Source organism: Gracilinanus agilis, chromosome 1 (genome assembly GCF_016433145.1).
Source record: "Gracilinanus agilis isolate LMUSP501 chromosome 1, AgileGrace, whole genome shotgun sequence".
Taxonomy (NCBI): Eukaryota; Metazoa; Chordata; class Mammalia; order Didelphimorphia; family Didelphidae; genus Gracilinanus; species Gracilinanus agilis.
Genome location: NC_058130.1, coordinates 109,544,637 through 109,564,529, shown reverse-complemented (window position 1 = coordinate 109,564,529; position 19,893 = coordinate 109,544,637). Strand labels below are relative to the sequence as shown.

General features: G+C 37.3%; 1 protein-coding gene across 1 annotated transcript in view; it reads right to left on the bottom strand.

The window, feature by feature from the left end:
• SAXO1 (stabilizer of axonemal microtubules 1) overlaps positions 1–19,384 on the bottom strand; it is a 113,216-nt gene extending 93,832 nt beyond the window's left edge. Inside the window, exon 1 of the mRNA XM_044657021.1 lies at positions 19,338–19,384. Coding sequence (XP_044512956.1) covers positions 19,338–19,384 — 47 coding nt within the window. The remainder of the gene's footprint in view (positions 1–19,337) is intronic.
• Positions 19,385–19,893: the final 509 nt, after the last annotated feature.

The window sequence follows — 19,893 nt, the reverse complement described above, 5'->3', positions numbered from 1 at the left end:
ATTTATGGCTACTACTACAGAGGTAGGTCCACAGACTAACTAGGGCCATGGTTTCACTATGCACATTATCAAATCACTCCCCAGCCCTATGCCCAATTAAAGATGATGGACATCTCAGAACTGGCTCCACGGTGGAAATAAAACATCTTACTGATGAGAGATAGAGCGTTCTCTTGTATATACAGAAGCAAAGAAGCCAAATGAATAGAATGACTAAAATATACAGGCTAAATATGGGCCCTGGGGTGAGCTGGAAAGCATTAAAAATCTCCCTCAGTGGTTTAGCAAATATTTATGAGGAGACAGAATGAAAAAGAAAAGGTCCTTTTTTAAAAGACTTCTGGAACAGTAGGGCTGCTTATGCTGGGAGAAGATACTTCTTGTTAGGGGTCAAGGCTGAAAAGCAATGAAGATCCTGCTCAAATGTCTCCACAAATTCCTACATTTGCCCAAAAAAGAGAGCCTGGTCAACCTGACCTTTAAAATGGACAAATCCTTTCAATTGTTTATCCTCAAGAATGAAAGGATTTCAAGTCCTTAAAAATACATTGGTATTTTTTTATTGATGACTTTTACTTCTATATCACATTTAATTCTGAATGAGGCAGCCAAGTAGCACTGAACCTAGAGTCAGGAAGATCTGAATTCAAATCCAACCTTAGACACTTACTAGCTGTGGGACCCTAGGCAAGTTACTTAATCCCTATATGCCTCAGTTTCTTCAACTGTAAAACTAAGATAATAGTATCTACCCCCACAAGGTTGTTGTGAGGATCCAATGAGATCATATTTGTAAAGCATTTAGCCCAATACCTGGAAGTGTGTTATATAAATGCTTATTTCCTTTCCCCTTGATATATAAGTACCCCTTCCCACTTCCTTACTGATTAAACCCTTCTCTTTAAAGATTTTTATTTAAACAGAAAAACAATTTAGCAAAACCAAACAACACACTGAGGCTGATAACATATGCATCATTCCACTCCCATAGTCTTCCATCTAATCCATGAAAAGCAGAAAATGCATTTTTTCATCTCTTATCTCAAGTCAAATCCTTCAATACAGCATTTCTTTTTTTTTAAGTGTTCAATGTACCTCATAAGGAGCTTAATAAATCCTTGTTGTTTGGTTGATTAATTCTTCATAATGAAACAGGGTTTTTTTTGCATTTTACAGGTAATCAGATGCCCATATGGAGCAAAAACAAAAATATCATTCATGAGTCTATTATCCTAAGATTCTTTTCTCTCATGGCCTCTTCCACAAAAGTTACTATTATAATAATGCTTATTTGGTTCCATACTTAATAAGTTATAATCCATGGCTTGAAAGATTCTAAGTTAAATATTTCTTTTCACTCAATTACTCCAGTTGAGTCATAAACTCAATAAATTCCAGTGTTTTATCACCTCCAAAATCAAATATAAAATCTTCTGTCTGTATTGAAAGTCCTTCAAAACCTCCTCCTACCTTTTCAGTCTTCTTATACCTTATACACACACACCAACACACACACACACACACACACACACACACACCCCTTCCAGGAATCTGTGATCCAGGAACTCTTGCCTTCTTACTGTCTTTTTTGAACAAGACACTCCTGACTCTGAAAGCAGTGTTCACTGGTTCTCTCCTATTGCTGTAATCCTCTCTGTCCTCATCTCTGCCTCTTAGCTTCCCTGGCTACCTTCTTCAAGTCTCAACTAAAATTCCCCAATTCTACAAGAAGTTTTTCCTGATATCCCTATGCTAGTACTTTCCCCTCTGTTGATTACTATCAATTTATCTTGTATATATAATCTTGTTTGCATTAAATTATATTTTCATATTGTCTCCCCCATTAGACTCTGAATTCTTTGAGAACAGAGACTGTCTTTTTACCTGTCTTTGTAGTTCCAGCAGTTTGCAGGGTGCCTGGCATACTGCAGGAACTTAGTCAATGTTTACTGACTGATAAAATCTACTGAATGACTAAAATAACCAACCAAATAGCTGTATCAAAAAGTCTTTTCCAAATATGAATACTTTTAATGATTTTGAAGATGTGAGGACGAAACATGAAACAATCAGCCATATTCCCCTAGCATTAATTATACACTGATTTTTCCATATATTGGTGTTTGCTTATCTATGTACATGTTGGGTTTCCCCTGTAAAATGTAAGGTCTTTAGCACAGGGACTGTTTAATTTTTGTCTGTGGCACACAAAAGCACTAAACAAATGCTTGTGGTTTTGAATTGATAGGAGGATGGTTACAGAGTTCTAAGGTAGAAGGGACACGTTTCAAAGCCAAAACAAAAAAGACACAGCCTACACATTCTGCAACAGCACTGAGCCCAGGTACTAAGGAAGAACTTTCTGCATCAGCTTTTTCACTTTAACCTCGAATACCTTAAGGAAGCACTTAACCTACTTAGTTTTAGTCACATATGGATTATAGCTCTCCACTCATCTTTTCATGTGATGTGAGCCCACTGCTCCCCAAATTAAGATCTGTTAATAGCCTTTCCAGGTCAATGGCCATATGAAAAAACAAAATCTCTTCTCTCTTTACAATCACAGAAGCTCAGAAGCTAGGAAGGACCTCTGGGGCCATCTAGGGCAAAGATTCATAACAAGGAGTCTTTGAACCATTTTAAAAAATATTTCAATAACAATTTCAATATAACTGCTTTTCTTTATAATCCTCCATATTTGATTTTATGCATTTGAAAACAAAATTCTGAGGAGAGGATCCATAGGCTTCACCAGACTGCCAAAGATGTACATAATATAATAAGAACCCTAATTTTGAGCAACCTCTTACCCAATACAGGAATCCCCTCCAACAGATTGCTAATAAATATAATCCACTCTTTATTAAATATTTCCAAGCAGTATACTTCATTTTTCATTGATTCTTTTATTCAAAAAACAATTTATTACGAACAATTTTAGTTATTGTAAAAAAAGTTCTTTCTTAGACTAAACAAAAAAAAATTCTACTTCCTTCAAACATAATCATTGGTACTTGTCCTGATTTCTGATACTAAAGGAATAAGTCCTTTTCCTCTTTCTATGTGATAAACCTTCAGATATTTGGAGAGTATTGTAATATTGCTCCTAGTATTCTCTTCTGCAGACTAAAAAGTAGGATAAAGTAGGAAGAGCATTGGACATAGTATCAGAAGGTCTAGAACTGACTCCTAGCTCTAACCCTTCCTAGTTGTGTGATGGTAAGAAAACCTATTCCTCTCCCTGAGACTCATTTTCTTCATCTTTAAATTAGAATAACAATCCTTACACCACCTGTACCTCCTAAAGTTATTCAAAAGCCAAGTTAACAGACATTCATTAAGCACCTACTATGGACCAGGCACTGTACTAAGTTCTGATACAAAGGCAAAAACTATTATTAAGAAGAAAGAGCAAGTAAGCCTTAAAAGTGCTATATAAATATAAGCCATTGCTATTAAATTTGCTTCAAAAGATTCATTACTGTTTCCAAAATAATTAGTCACCTGGTAACCACATCGTCATTCACCAATCAGTGGACTGTCTTATACTCTATAGGAAAGGCAGCATGGCATAGTAGATAGATCACTGGTCAGCAGATCTTTTTTTGATCCAGCCTCAGATATTTGTGAATTATTTAGACAAATGACTAAATCTCTCAAAATCTAATTCTCCTCATTTATAATCATACCTGTATTCACAGTTCATTGACTTCATTGTATGAAAAGTTTTTTGCAAACTTTAACATGCTATATAAATGTGAGCTCTTATTATAGGATCTGACAGGCACTTGTATTTCACTGACATAGACTTCAAGATCCCATTGTCACTTCCATGCCATAATAAGGCATCAGAGAAGGACTCTAGGTGAAGATCAGAAATAATAAAAGTAGTAAACAATCATCCAGATCCTATAACTCTTTATCATTATAATGTGATTTTGCCAACCCTTCACCATCCTGGACACTCTCTTCTATAATTATATAAATTTACCAATGCCCAAACAAAAAACATTACTCCAAATAGTTTCTTTTTTATTTAAAGTCTTACTTTCCATCTTAGAATCAAAACTGGGTATTGGTTCCAAAGCAGAAGAATGGTAAGGGCTAGACAATGGGGGTTAAATGACTTGCCCAGGGTCACACAGCTAGGAATTATCTGGGGCCAGATTTTAATCTAAGGCCTCCTGACTCTAGGCTTGGCTCTCAATCCACTGAGCCACCTAGCTTCCCCCTATTCCAAATATTTTCTACCCAGTGCAGAGTACAGTTGAACAACTAACTAGATCCCATGATCTAGGTGCCATATTTATAATGTAGCATGGGACCGTGTCAGTATTGTAAGAAATTATAAGTATTTAGAAGATAAGATATAGGAAATATCAAATGTGAAAAATTCAGAAACACTTGAGAACTATAAGAACTGAAATAGAGCAAATAGAGTTGAACCAGAAGAATAATTTATACGCCGTTATATGAAGATAGATCAATACAGTAACCTATTGTGACTTCAAAGGGTTTGATGGTAAAGTTTATCTCCCAGTTATAGGCAAATAGATAATGGACAATAAGTGCAGAGTGAAGCACACACAAAGTGCTTTTAACCATTGACTCTCCAGGAAGCCCAAGACACACTTTTAAGTTTAATCTGAATTATTGACATTTCCTCCATTATTTTCTTAAGTCTAAACAATTAGCAAAACCATAGATCATCAAGCCTTGATTTATAGCATTTTACTGACTTCCAAGGGGTAGATGATCACAATAAAAATTTAAGAATCAACCAAGTTGAATAAGCTACTTATAGCATAACACCAAACCGTCCCCCCTTAGTTTGCATATGCTTTATCACCACAAAATTATCTACTATAAAAAAATTAATAAATTATATGAATATTTTTCATCTTTCTTTGATTTCTTTAGGGTATAAGCCTAGAAGCAATATCACTAGATCAAAGTCGACTCTTATTTTCCCACATATTTTTCACTATCCAATCTAATCCCTTCATCAAGTATCAAAGTATATGTTGACTTAATTTGGATGGTCTTATCAAGTTCTTTGAAAAACTTCAATATCTCTTCATGTTTTCCAAAGGCTACAGTTATTTTCATGGTGGCCTTTTTGTAAATACTTTTCAGGAGCCCTAGAGTATAAGAAAATCAAATACCAATGCTTATTTGTTGCCTTTGGAAGTATGAAAAAAACAACTTCTTTATTCACCTCTCCTCTAAGATAGTTTGTGAGCCACCCTTCCATTTAGTTGCAACCTTCTCTCTTTCTCTCTTCTGTTCTAGTTTATAAGAAACATGTGTCAATATAGATGCCATTAAGTTTCTTCAATTGTAATATCCATATGTTAGTCATTGGACAAGAATCTCATATTAGAGTACCTACAACTAAGTTTAACATTTGTAGGCAATCTAAAAGCTTTATGACTCTTAAAATCTCATGTTCCTTTTCTGCCATTCTACCTACATTACTGATATAGAAGCAGAAGAATTGTCCCACAAGATATTTTCTATTTTTCTTAGTTTGATAGTTGCTGTGGCCAAAGAATTCATTACCAAGTGTCAGCCTACTGGTCAGGAGCCTCTCGATACTTAACTAGACTGGTCCTGGGAAAGCAAACTCAGTCTATTTTCAGGATAATATTCGATGCCTCCTAAAACAGTAGAATTTGCCAAAGCTTAAGTTCAATTCGTATGGCCTTCAAGGATCAGTCACCTCAAAACCCTAGTGATAATTTGGAGAAGGATTCCATGATTCCTACTTGTAAATAACATTATAACAATTGTGTCAGGCCCAGGAATACTGCAGAACCTCCTGGAAGAGATTCACAATCTGTCACAAGAGTTTGACCACCTACACAGGAAAAATCAACCATATGAAGAATTCCCTTTGTCTAGATGAGCTACCTATAGGACTCGTCCATCCATATCAGAGCAGACATGGAACATTGCCAACAATTGGGCCTGCAATTAAACAGAAGGAAGAGAGTAAGCTATATTTTCTTTGGGAAATTTCACAGTTTCTTTATGACCCCAAACTTCTTCCCCAAACAAAAAAGAAGAGACCATCGAGAGTCACACAATATGGCCAGGCAAGAATGAACCTGTTGTCATTCTCTATTGTTGAAAGAAACATGACATCAGTGAGATCACAGATTCATTTGGGTATGTAAGTTTAATTGATGTTGGTGCTGGCCAGTCATAATATTCTTTCTTAAAAGCTCACAATCGCCTACTATGTTCTATAATTTTGCCAGAAATTTTACCAGTTTACAATTCCATAGTTTCCAGAATCTGCCCCATAATTGTCTCTAGTCTACTACTACAACTTCTCTCACTCTCCATGATTTCTCAGAAATTACATACAATGGTTCTAAGTTCCTCCAGTGCTCTGGGATATAATTGTGTCAGTCTAGAGCAGTGGTTCCCAAACTTTTTTGGCCTACCGCTCCCTTTCCAAAAAAATATATTACTTAGCCCCCTGGAAATTAATTTTTTTAATTTTAATAGCAATTAATAAGAAAGATAAATGCACCTGTGGCCATCACAGCTCTCCTGGATAACTGCAGCACCCACCAGGGGGCAGTGGTGCCCACTTTGGGAATCACTGGTCTAGAGACTCAAATTCATTTAGAGCATTCAATTATTGTACAACTGTTTCAGCTGTTTCCAACTCTTTGTGACCACTCCAGTGCATTTTACAGAAGAGGGAAATAAAGGAGAGTTAAGAGACTTGCCCAGGATCATACCACTAAGGAAGTGTCTGAGGTCAGATTGGAAACCAGGAACTCTTGTCTCTAGGCCTGGCTCTCTATCCACTGAGCTGCCTAGCTGCCCCATTATATGTTTTTTTTTTTTTTTTTATCAGAGAAGATTAAAAACTCTTTGAGGGGAGGGAGCATGCCCAATAAATACTCTTCTTGACAATACTTGGCATAGTACATTATAATTAGTATTCCTCCCCTAGACCATTCCTTTGATGCTTCAGCATAATATGGTGCTTTTCATGGGGTCTCAAAGAGTATGTCAGAACAATATAAACTCTAACAGATTCCGTTTTTTGTTTTGTTTTTTTAAACCCTTAACTTCTGTGTATTGGCTCCTTGGTGGAAGAGTGGGAAGGGTGGGAAATGGGAGTCAAGTGACTTGCCCAGGGTCACACAGCTGGGAAGTATCTTAAGGTTGGATTTGAACCTAGGACCTCCCATCTCCAGGCATGACTCTCAATCCACTGAGCTACCCAGCTGCCCCCTAGATTCAGTTTTTTTTTTTAAATAAAGACTCAATGACAGATTATCTGTTGCCCAAGTTGAGCCTGGCTGAATTCAGGCTGGTCTCAGAACAAAGAATTCCAGAGATATAACAGTCCTCCAAGACTATCCACTAGGCTATAGAACAATTTAGATATGCACTGGTAGAAGGAGTGCCCACACTGACAAAATCACAAATCCCTAAAGTATCATATATAGTTTGTCTTATTCTTCTGGTAGTGTAATTTGATATTAAATTGGGATTTGGGAAATTACACAGGCTGTCTTGTCTTATTCTCTTTCTGCGAGATATAAGGTGTGTGAACAGATAGCTAAATTCTAAGCATGAACATTTTGCCAACTCCAAAATATGTCATGTTTTAAATACTTTCAAAGGACATGCACACCTTGTTGTTTAATATTTAAAAATTACAATAAAGAACATTCAAAATCAGAAGAGAAGATAGTGGTAATGTTTGTTTATTTCTTTACTTCGCGACCTGTGTTCTAAGAATTAACCAAGATAAAAAAGCACAATAAAATATCTCTCAAAATTATTCTGTGCCTTTTCTTTTCTTCATGAAGTATATATATAAAATTAAAACAAGAATTCTGCATGAAAACATGTCATATCAGACCAGAGCTTCTTTTTTTCCCTTGACTCTCAATTTGTTACTAAGACTCTAAGAAAATAAAAATGTATGGTTAAGGAAATTTCCATCAATGTGAAGAAAATATTTTCCAAAATTAAAATAACAAGGTTCTCCCTGGTTAACATAACTGATTTAAGTTGCAGATATATGGCTTGCCCGAGAGATCACCTTTCTCCCTATGCACTGTTCAAGGGCCAAATCCACATCCTTTTCAACTCTGGGAGTCTTCTAAGGAACTCACTTTTTTTATAAACTGCTGAGCACACTGCCAGTGCAATATAAACATTTAATGACACATTAATCAGCACTGGAATTTCCTGTATCACTTAAATAGGGGGAAAAAAGTATGTTTTGCAAGCCACAAAAATGATTGGATGTAAAAGTTACTGCTGTATCGATTACTTCATTAACTATAGCAACTTCAAGTTCAAATTTTTCAAAAGAGTCAGCATTGTTTGTGTAAGTGGTGCTGGATTTGGAAGGAAGAGAAACTTGAGTCCAAACTACAGCTTCATTGTATACTGTATAACCCTAGACAAGAGATTTAATCCTCCCTGGGCCTCAGTTTCCTCATCTGTAAAATCTGTAACATGCTATCCACCTATTTGACTCTAAATTCTTTGAATGTGAAGACTGGGTCTTAGATAAATATTATTTCTCCCTAATTTTTCCACATCCCCTTCAGTATTTGTCATTTTCCTTTTTTATCATTTTAGCTGATCCAACATTCTTTTAATTTGCGTTTCTCTAATCGGCAATAATTTAGAACATTTTCATATAAGCATATATAGCTTTGATTTCTTTTTCCAAAAACTGCCTATTTATATCCTTTGACTATTTATCAATTGGAGAATGACTCATATTTTTATAAATTTTTCCCAATTTTCTGCTTCCCTTCTAATCTTGGCTACAATGACTTTATTTATATAAAAACTCAATTTAATATAATCAAAATTATCCATTTTATATCCTACAATGTTCTCTATCTCTTGTTTATTCTTAAATTCTTCTCTTATCCATAATTCTGATAATATGTTCCATGCTCCTCTAGTTTACTTATGATATCTCCCTTATGTGTACATCATGTATCCATTTTGATCTTATCTTGGTAAACATTGTAAGATAATTGGTCCATACCCAATTTCTGCTAGATTGCTTTCCAGAATTAACTATTTCTAGGATTGTCCAACAATAGGAGTCTGTAGAGAGAGCCAAGGATAGAAATGATCTAAATTAACTGATGTTTTATAATAACCTTACAACTCAGATATCGCCTTCTCTGTGAAGTCTTCCCAGATACCCACTTGTTAGTATTCTCTCGCTCTTCCCCCATTCTCTCTCTCCTTTCCTTCTCTCTCCTTCTTTCCTTCTGTCCTCCTCTTTATCTCCCTCCTCTCTCTCTTCCTATCCTTTTCATTCCCTCCTCCTTTCCCCTTCTTCTTCCTCCCTCCTCAAATTATCTCTTTTTTGTCTGTGTACCTGTCAGATGCCCCCAGTAGACTGTAAATTGCTTGAAAGGCTGTTTATTTTGTCTTGGTATTCCTAGAATCTAGTACTTAATTAAGTGATTAATTGATAAATGCTTGTCGAATTGAATTGCCTGGCATTTTACAATTTTTTAATGTTCAGTTACTTTTATGATTGAAATAGAACACTGAAGGGCAATTTCCTATGGACAAAAAGGTACTCAGCACCTAAGGACATGAGAACTAATTAAGCCTTAACTAGAGACATCAGTTTTTTCCTTGTTCAGAGCAGAAGCCACCACAAGAAATAGTGGGTGCAGGGGTGAACAAAAAAGAAGGGCATTCAATTGGGAGTTCAATTGGTCATTTGAAAAGGAGGGAAATGATGAAGAGATGAGAGATGGGGAGAACATAAAAGTGGCTGACATCATCAGAATATGAATATCTGAACTTTATAATTTTTTATTGAATACTCAGCCCTAGACTGACTCGAACAATTCCAAGGAGGGGTTGTGGCTAAATTTTTCTAATTCTTGTAAAATATATCTCTCTCTAATAAAGAACAGTGTCATGCTATGTCTCTTCTAAGCACTGCATCCCACCATTCCTCAATAGATGTCAAATCCAAATGTTCTGTATTCTTTAAAGTTTGGTTACACATCCTGTTTTTAATCAGCACCCTAATGCCAGCTTATTCCAGATAAAAATTTGATTGATCATATAGCTATGTGCCAAGTCAGCTTCTTATGCTGAGTCAGTCTGCGTGACTCCATTTTAAAACCTTGTTTAGACTTTGAGTATATGGCAGCTAGCCTGCATTAGATGGTGGTGCCATGCTCACTAATCCCATCTCCCCACAATTCTGTAATAACAGAGGAGCTGAGGCCACACTAATCCTACTCCTTCATAAATTATGTGTATCAATCAAAATATTTAGGGAGGAGCAGAGGCAGCACTCATCCCATCTCTTCATAATTCTGTGTACTAGCCAAAATACTTTTGCTCTTATATGGCAATAAAATCTGTTTTAAAAGCAGCCCACAGTTTGAATCAAGACCTGCCACACTCCATCCACAAGCTGTTTTGGTGTGCTAATAAATTCCTTTGTCTTATTTCCTGAGTTTGTCTTATTTGACTAAGGTAAGGCCAGAAAACAGCTTTTAATAACTTCTTCTAATGTGTGAGCTGTTATTAGTGAACAAGGAGCTGCGAGAGACAGGGAAGGGAGTAAAATATATGCAGAAAAGTGAAACATTGAGGAGGAAAGTTATAAAAGATGTCAGTAGAGAAGTATATGGGCAGCAAGATCACTTAGGCAGCTGAGCTGGTGGATTGGAATGAAGAGAAACTTGAGCATTAAGTATTTTCTGTCTAAATCATTGGGATTCTCTCTCTAGTAGGGCTCCTAAGCTATATAAGAGAGAACCTAATGAATTATTAAAAGCTGTTTTCTGGTTAAGTGACTTGCCCAGGGTCACACACAGCTAGGGAGTATCTGAGGCCAGATTTGAACCTAGGACCTCCCATCTCTATGCCTGGCTCTCAATCCACAGAGCCACCCAGCTGTCCCCTTGTTTGACTTTTAAAGCCCTTCAACCATGAGTATCCAACCTACCTTTCCATCCTCACATTTCTCAACTTCTTGTTCTCTTTGGAATGGCCACATAGGTCTTCTTGCTATTCCTTACACAAAGTATTCAATCTCCTGTCTCCATAATTTGTATCAGCCATCTCCAATGCCTAGAATGCATACCTCCTTTACTGCTGCCTTGTAGAATCCATTACCTACTAAAAGCTCTCAAACACCATCTTCTACATGAAGCCTTTCCTGATCCCCACAATTGCTAGTGCCCTAAAATATCTTGGATTTAATTTATATATGTTTATATGAGTTTCTGTAATCTTCCCCCTCCTTGAATGTAAGCTCCTAAAACCACTAGGCTGTTCCATTTTTATATTTTTAATTCATTACTTAACATAGAATCTGACACATAGTAGATTTTTTTAATGCTTACTGATTGATGGAGTAGCATTAGAAACAATAGTATTATGAAAATTATGAAAATGTAGATTCTGAGCTGGGAACAAATAATGTCATAGAGGACCAGAAATTAACGTTCCAGATAGATTTTTTTTAAATAAAGGCAGGGGGTAGGGTGGGGAAGTACATACATATTTGTGGATAAATTCAATGTATTTTGATTTATAGTTGAAAGAACAAGAGTCATAAGACCTAGGGATCAAATCCAAAATTATCCATTAACCTGTCTGTTGTTGTTCATGTCTTATTTTTGATGCCCGTATTTGGGATTTTCTTAGCAAAGATACTGAAATGCTTCTCCAGCTCATTTTGCAAATGAGGAAACTGAGGCAAAAAGGGTCAAGTGACCCACCCAGAGTCATTCAACTAGTAAGTATCTGAGGTCAAATTTGAACTCCAGGTTTCCTGACTCCAGGTCCAACATTCTACCCATTGCACCACCTACCTGTCCTTGACTTGTAAGACTTTGAGCAATTCACTGACATTCACTGAGCTTCATTTTCTTCATGTGTAAAATGTTAATAGATAGTATTTACATAACATACATCATGATATTTCCATGAAATAATGAAATGATGAAATGAAGTAATGACTACAAAAGTGTAATGTAACTGAAAAATGCTCCAAAATGTATCCTAACTTGTGATAAAGGTACTTTACGCCAAGATTTGACCATTAAAAGACTATGATTACCTTTCAGGGTTCATTCTTCACTGGAGCCTAAATACCTCAAATGAAAATGATGGGTAGGCAGGTAAGCTGTGTACTAGATCTAGGGGTCCGCTAACACACCTGGTGCTGGGCAAAACTAGTTTGGGAAAACTTTGTGATTGATTAGATTCTTTAGAATCTATTTTGTTATTTACTCTGCAAACTATACCACTAATTGAGCTCTACTTGGCTTGAGAGAGATAACAAATGACTCCTTTCACTGTGCCTAACAAAACTGAGAAGTGAGAAATAATGTGGTGGGGAACTCTGTAATTGTAGGGTTTTATGCCGACTTGAGCTTTACCATCCTGACAATAGTGAGCACAAGATAAATCATCAGTAGCATGCTGCCATCTTCCGGCCAAAATAAGCAAAATTTTTATTTTTAAAAAAAGGGGCAGCTAGGTGGGTGGCTCAATGGATTTAGAGTCCAGAGGTTCTGGATTCAAATTTGACCTCAGACGCTTCCCAGCTGTGTGACCCTGGGCAAGTCACTTGACCTCCATTGCCTATACTGATTCCAAGATGGAAGGTAAGGATTTAAAAAAAAAAAAACTCCCCGTTCCACCTTTTTTGACGCTTTTCTCCAATTCTGGCATTTAATTTCATTTAATTCAACAACAACAAAAATTCATTAGATGCCTACCATGTTCCAAGCACTGTGGTAAATACTGATGGATATAAAGAGGAAAAAAACAGCTGTCTTCTAGGTTTTTCTGCCCCAGGCAGGAAAACTAGGACTTTTCAAATGGAAGGGATAATTAAAGAAACTGAGAGCAACATTCTCCTGCCCTTCCTTCACAAAAATACAAAGAAAAAGAAAAAAACAACTTAACTAAAACCCATTAAAAAAATTTAAGGGGATAGCTGGGTGGCTCAGTGAATTGAGAGCCAGGCCTAGAGACAGAGGTTCCTAAATCAAATCTGGCCTCAGACACTTCCTAGCTATGTGACCCTGGGGGAGTCACTTAATCCCCAATGTCTAGCTCTTACCACATACACAATACACAGTAGTGATTCTAAGATAAAAGGTAAAGGTTTAAAAAAAAATTTTAAGTCAGTGCCAGGAGGAATATTTCAAGAATTTCATTCACTTCAAATAAAGTACGCAGAAGTGACTTGAAAAAGTCTATCTTGTGATCTTGAAGACTGGAATGACATGAAATGAAACCTCTATACCTCAGTCAGCACTACTATCCAGCTGGCTGCCATTTCTTTTTTTACCTCATCGTACAGATCTTCGTTACTTTGGTCCTTTAGTAATATAGTTTCCTCCTTCTCTGCTTCTAAGTTTTGCACCCCTTCTAAAATTTTCTATACACTACAGATAATGGCATTTCCCAGGCTTACTCCATTTGGCATGCTTATTAATTGATTGTGTGCCAAATACTATGCGGGGTGCTAGAGATGCAAAGACAGAAGTCAGACCCTGTTCTCGAGAAACATACTCTGATAGATGGAGGCAACATATATGGGAAGGGAGTTTTTGTTTCAATAGAATCACGGGAATCATGAGTGAAGTCATACAACTACGGTCGTGCTATTTTCAGAAGCAGTGATAATAATTGATTTGTTTCTTGTTCCTAAGATAGGAGGAGAGGGTGGACGTGTTTGCATAGAGGCTAGACTGGTGACAAGATATCCTAAAGTATTCGAGGTGGATAGATATGAACCAGCTATGTAGCCCCCATAGTTCTAAATGGAATGGAATGACTTATTCAGGGAGGGAGGGAGGGAGGGAAGGTATAGCATCATCTGTAGGTGGGGCTATTCCAAATGGGAAATGGGACTAAATCAGTGAATGAGAATTTCTTGATCTTCAAGGTGACAAAATGGTAGAATGAACTTTGAAGATCATTTGTAGGTCATAATCAGAGATCTTGGGCATCCTGGTTTGCGCTAATAAAGAATCCTCGATCTCAAGAGACTCAAAACATCCCATGGTTCAGCTCCCAAGCCTGAAACTGATCAATGTCTAAATTTTATAAAGTGCAAAAAGTTGAAAGGATAGAATTGGAGTTATAAAATCTAGCTAGGAATCAAGTTCAAAACTAGCCATTAACCTGAATATTGCTGTTGTTGTCATCACCTGCTGAACTGTAACAAGAAGGGGAAAGGGTCTTTACTCCCTCTTCTCTGGCTCCATTCTTTGAATGTCAGCATTGACACTAGGATTCTGTGATTTTTAAGGTCTTAGACCTGAGAAAACATTGGGTGGAATGGCAGTTGGCAAAGATTATAGGACAAGGGAATATGAAGAAGGGAACAAAAAAAACTGGAAAAATGATCCCTGGCCTCTTGAGTCCAAAGGCCTGGGCTCTAGACCTGTTTGGCCTGGGTTCTAAATCTGTCGCTTAACATCTAGAAAAGTCCCATTATTTTTCTGGGTATCATTTTCTTCTTCTGTAAAATAAGCTGTTGATAAAACTAGTGTAGCCAAAATTAGAACAAAACTAGTAAGCTTTGAAAAAATTTTATAGATAGTTTCTTGGATAGAGATCTCATATCTAAAATATATAGAGAACTTAGTGAAATATTTGAAAATATGAGCCTTTCCCTGATTGCTAAATGGTCAAAAGATAATGAACAGACTTTTTAGCTATAGAAATCAAAGCTATATGTAAGTATATGAAAAGAATGCTCTAAATCATTATTAGAGAAATAAAAATCAAAACTCTGATAACATCTCCTACCTATCATAATGGCTAAAATGCCAAGTGTTAGAGGAGAAATAGAAAAATGGGGACACCAGTACACTGTTGGTGAAACTGTGAATTGATTTAATAATTTTGGAGAGTAATCTGGAATTATGCTCAAGGAGTTACAAATCTGTGTACACCTTCTGATGCAGGAGTAATTTAGGATTACTTCCTAATGCAATCAGGGGAAAAGGGAAAAGATGTTATTTGTTGTAAAATATTTATAGTTGCTCTCTTTGTGGCAGTAAAGAACTGGAAACTGAAGGGATGCTCATCAGTTAGGAAATGGCTAAACAAGTGGTGGCATATGATTGTGATAGAATATTATTGCACTGTAAGAAATGGTGAGCAGGTTATTTTTGGAAAAACATGAAAAAATATCCATGAAATTATGAAGAGTGAAAGGAGAAGAACCAAGAGAATATTATACGCAGCAACAGACTGACTTCCCTGGCTTCCTCTTAAATCCCAGCTAAATCCCATCTTCCATAGAAAGCCTTTCCTAATCCCTCTTAATTCTCATGCTTTCCTTCTGTTGATTACTTCTAACCTATCCCAGAGAGCTTGTTGGTATTGTATTTGTATTTCTTTTCATGTTGTTCCTCCGCCAAAATAGATTGTGAACTCCATGAGAGCAAGGATTGTCTTTTACCTTTCTTGTATCCGCAGCACTTAGTTACAGTGTATGGCACAGTGTAAGCATTTAATGTTTGCTGACTGACTAAAGATGAAACTGTTCTTCTTGGCCCTAGCTGAGGCAAAACTAGGAACATACATTAGAAATTAGAGAGGCAAATTTAGACATGACAAAGAAAAACTTTGAACAATTAGAGCTATCCAAAAGTGGAATGGGCTATCACATAAGGTAGTAAGATTTCCCTTCACTAGGGGTATTCAAGAAAATAGAAGATAATCATTTGCTGAGGATCTAAGTAGACTAGATTGATTCTTACTTAGATATGGGATCAAGATGGCATCTGAGGTCCCTTCCCATCCTGAGATTCTGTGGTTTTGTAAATATATAGGATCTGCCAAGGATCTCAGAAGTCTATTCTGGTATAAGATGCTGTGATGATAACCTTCAGTGATATTACAGTAGTGTAGCAGTGACTGGTGATGTTATTTGCCATAATTAACAAATTTGATTTTATGGCTAAGCTAATAACAGTACTCTATCTAACACCTTCCTGCAAGGCTTATTAGCTCAATAACCCAGAATTTAATACATGGTAAACACTTAATAAAATGCTTATGGATATGACTTACCATGGATATGACACCAGGAGGCAATGTAGACGAGTAAAATGGAATGGTGGAGGGGGCAGCTGGGTAGCTCAGTGGATTGAGAGCCAGGCCTAGAGACGGGAGGTCCTAGGTTCAAATCTGGCCTCAGACACTTCCCAGCTGTGTGACCCTGGGCAAGTCACTTGACCCCCATTGCCTACCCTTACCACTCTTCTGCCTTGGAGCCCATACACAGTATTGACTCCAAGACGGAAGATAAGGGTTTAAAAAAAAAATGGAATGGTGGATTCAGGGTCAGAAAATCTGACTTTGAATCCTGTCTCAGTTATTTGTTAGTTTGATGATGGGGAAGCAAGTAACCCTTCTTGGAGCCTCAGTTACTCATCTATTAATCAGGGAACAATAATACTTAATGATATAGCATAATCTACTTCACCAGATTGTTCATAAAATTTGCAAATTTTAAGGTAATACATGACATGTATTATGAATATTTCTATTCTGAACTTAGCAAACACTAAATAAAAATGACCACTTATATAGACATAATAATAACATCTAATATTCATATAGGGCTTACTATGTGCCAGGCACTACACTAAGTAAGCACTTTATAATCACTATTTCATTTGATCCTCACATCACTGGGAAGTAGGTGCTATTTTTATCCCCATTTTACAAATGAAAACACCGAGGTTAAGTGATTTGCCCAGGGTCACATAAGTAATAAATGTCAGAGGTTGAACTTAGGACTTACTGATTTCACACCTAGCACTATACACACTTTACCACTTAGCAAGAACAGAAAAAAGCTACAGCAAATCTCTATTATGTACAGCTTGCTTTTCCTTGAAGTAGTATATAAATGTGATTAGCATGATGGTCCATTATTGCTCTAGGTCACCGCTGTCCCTTTTGCTACCAGGTTGATGTCAAATTATAGCAAGAATGATGGAGATACATTTCTTTCACTTCTTCATCAATAAATATTTATTAAGCATCTGGTAGAAGGCATGAAGTCATGTGAGCTGATTGCTTAGAAACAGGATGCTGCAAATGTTAGATTCCTGAACATGAGTTTATATTTTTTTTAACAGGTCATGGGGAGCCACAGGTTTATGAGGGTTTATGAGTAAGAGTATTACAATGTAGTGTTGTTAGGAATATTTCTCAGGCAACAATAGATCAATGTCTTGGAGAGGGAAATGAAGGCAAGAAGACCAGTGAGGAGGCTGTAACAGTATCCAGCCAAGAAGGGGTGAAGGTCTGAACTAAGAAAATAACAGCAGGAATAACAGGGATGGATGTTCCCTGATGACAAGAAGGCAATATGGTATGGCAAAAACCCACCATGTCAGAAATTCCTAAGTTCAAGCTCTAATGTTGCTACTTTCTAGCTGCATACACGATTGACCTTGGGAAAGTAATTTCATTCAATTCAAAACATTACAGACATATTATTATTTATCATAGCCTTGGCTATTAATAAGTAAGAAATGGGGTCTGAGAGGTCGTGGCAAGAATCCTTCCAGAGGGAAAGTGTTAAAGGCTAAATTTGCAATTTCTGCTTTCAAAACTAGCATTTAAACTTATGCCCCAAAAGGGAAAAGGACTTATTTGTACAAAAATATTTGTAGCAGCTCTTTTCATGGTAGCAAAGAATTGGAAGCTTTAAGGGGATGTCCATCAGTTGGGAAATGGCTGGACAAGTTGTGGTATATGATTGTAATGGAATTCTATTCTGCTATAAGAAAGGATGAGAAGGATGATTTAAGAAAAACCTGGAAAGACCCATATGAACTGATGCAAAGTGAAGTGAGCAGAACCAAAAGAACATTGTACACAGTAACAGCAATATTATATGATGAATATTTATCAGTGTCTTAGCTATTCCCAGCAATAGTCGTCCAAGAAAAGCCTCAAGGAATCCATGATGAAAAACATCCACCTCCAGGGAAAGAACCGATGGAATCTCAATGCAGGCCAATACATATTATATTTCACTTTATTTCTTCCTTTTTCTTTTGTTTGTTCAAGTTCTCTTCCATGAGATGATTAATGTGGAAAGATGTTTTACACAATTACATATGTAAAATCTATATCAGATTGCTTGCCATTTCAGAGAAAAAGGAAAGAAAGAAGGGTGAGAATTTGGCTCAAATTTAAAAAACAAAATAAATGTTAATAAATTGTTTTTCACGTAGTTGGGGGAAAATTAAAATACTTTTTAAAACTTATGCCCCTACTTATTGCAATTGTTTCTACTTTCTATTGGTTTAAAAACCATAGATATTAAAAGTATCCCCTATAATTGTGACCAGTCTAGTAACAAGAGCTTTCCCAGTTGCTAATATATTAATATTCTATTTACTGATATACACATAAATAAACCAAGACTCTGCCTACCCAGTCTGTCAAGAAGTTAGGTGCCCTTCTGGCAAGACTGTAAGACAACAGAACACACTCATTTTTCCAACAGCTGTCTCCGTTATAGTATTTTCTTTGTGATTATGAATCAGAGTATAAGTACATGGAAATTGGGGAGATATTTCAAGAGAATTTAGAAAAAGTCTTAAAATGACAGCATTAGCCTTCGGTAGGCTAAAGAATCAGAACTTTAGTTCTCATTAAATATTAAGAGTGGGAATGATGGCACTTTGCAGGTTAAGAATCATAAATGAACCTATCCTTCTGAGACATTTAAGAGCAGATTTTAAATAATATGTAGTATAAAATTCCCACAAAATCACTTCTGAAGAGGACTATCATCCTAGAGGACCTTCCCTATCACCCTCACCTCTACTGGTTGTTGGTCCATTTCCAAACTAGGAGACTGGTGTGATAAAAAAAATAATAAAATAAAAATAAAAAAGCCCTGGACTTCAGAAGTCAGGGTCTTGGGTTCCAATCCTTGCTCCTTTTAGGGTCTCTATAGACGCCTGGCTTTAAGTGAGTCATTGATCTCTTTTGAGCCTCAGTTTCCTCACCTGTACAATAACTGGCTTGGACAGTGGGATTCTTAATAAATATAAACCTCCACAGGCATCAGTGCTGAATTGATTAGATCACTTTGGAGGCTCTTTTGCCTCGGCTTTGCTATTGCGAACATTTCTCAAGCTAAAACTCCCGGCAAGCTGAATCTCAAGTTTGGCAATGGTTGGTGGCCTGCTCCATCCAATTCTTTGCTTCCCAGGTGGCTAGTTCCAAGAACCCACCACTCCCGCCCAAACCCGCCCCTGGGCGGGTGCGGCTGCGCGGAACCTTACCCGCAGGAGCATAGTTCGCAAATGCATTTTTTCACGGGTGGAGGCATCTTGAGCTGCTGATGCTGATGCTACGGATGCCGCTGCTGGCTGGCCAGTACATCCCCCGCACTTCTTTGCTTCCAACCTCTTTGGGAGCCCCGGGAGGGCTTGTTTACCTCACAACCAACCTCAAAAAAATTTGAGAGGCTTCTCCCTTTTTTCAAAAAAGAAAAAAAAAGCAACTTTTTGTTTATTTGCACAGTTCTTTTGTCAGGTTTTCGTCGATCGGATGGATTTTCCCCTCTACACAGAGGCCGACTCCATGAACCCAGTGTTCTTGCTGCTAATTGCCGCTGCGCTTTTGTTGGTAGGGCGCTTGTGCCCACCCACACGCGCCCACGACTGCCTTTCAGCACGGCCGGGAGCCGCCGAGATGCATCCGGCGCTCCAACACGTGCCGTTCCCCCAAAGCCCACTCGCGGGACTTTCCCGTGACGTCCCTCGCAGGACCTACTATGACGTCCCCATGGTGGAGTCATGTAAGCTTTTGTGATCCCAGTCCTGGCCCTTGTGACGC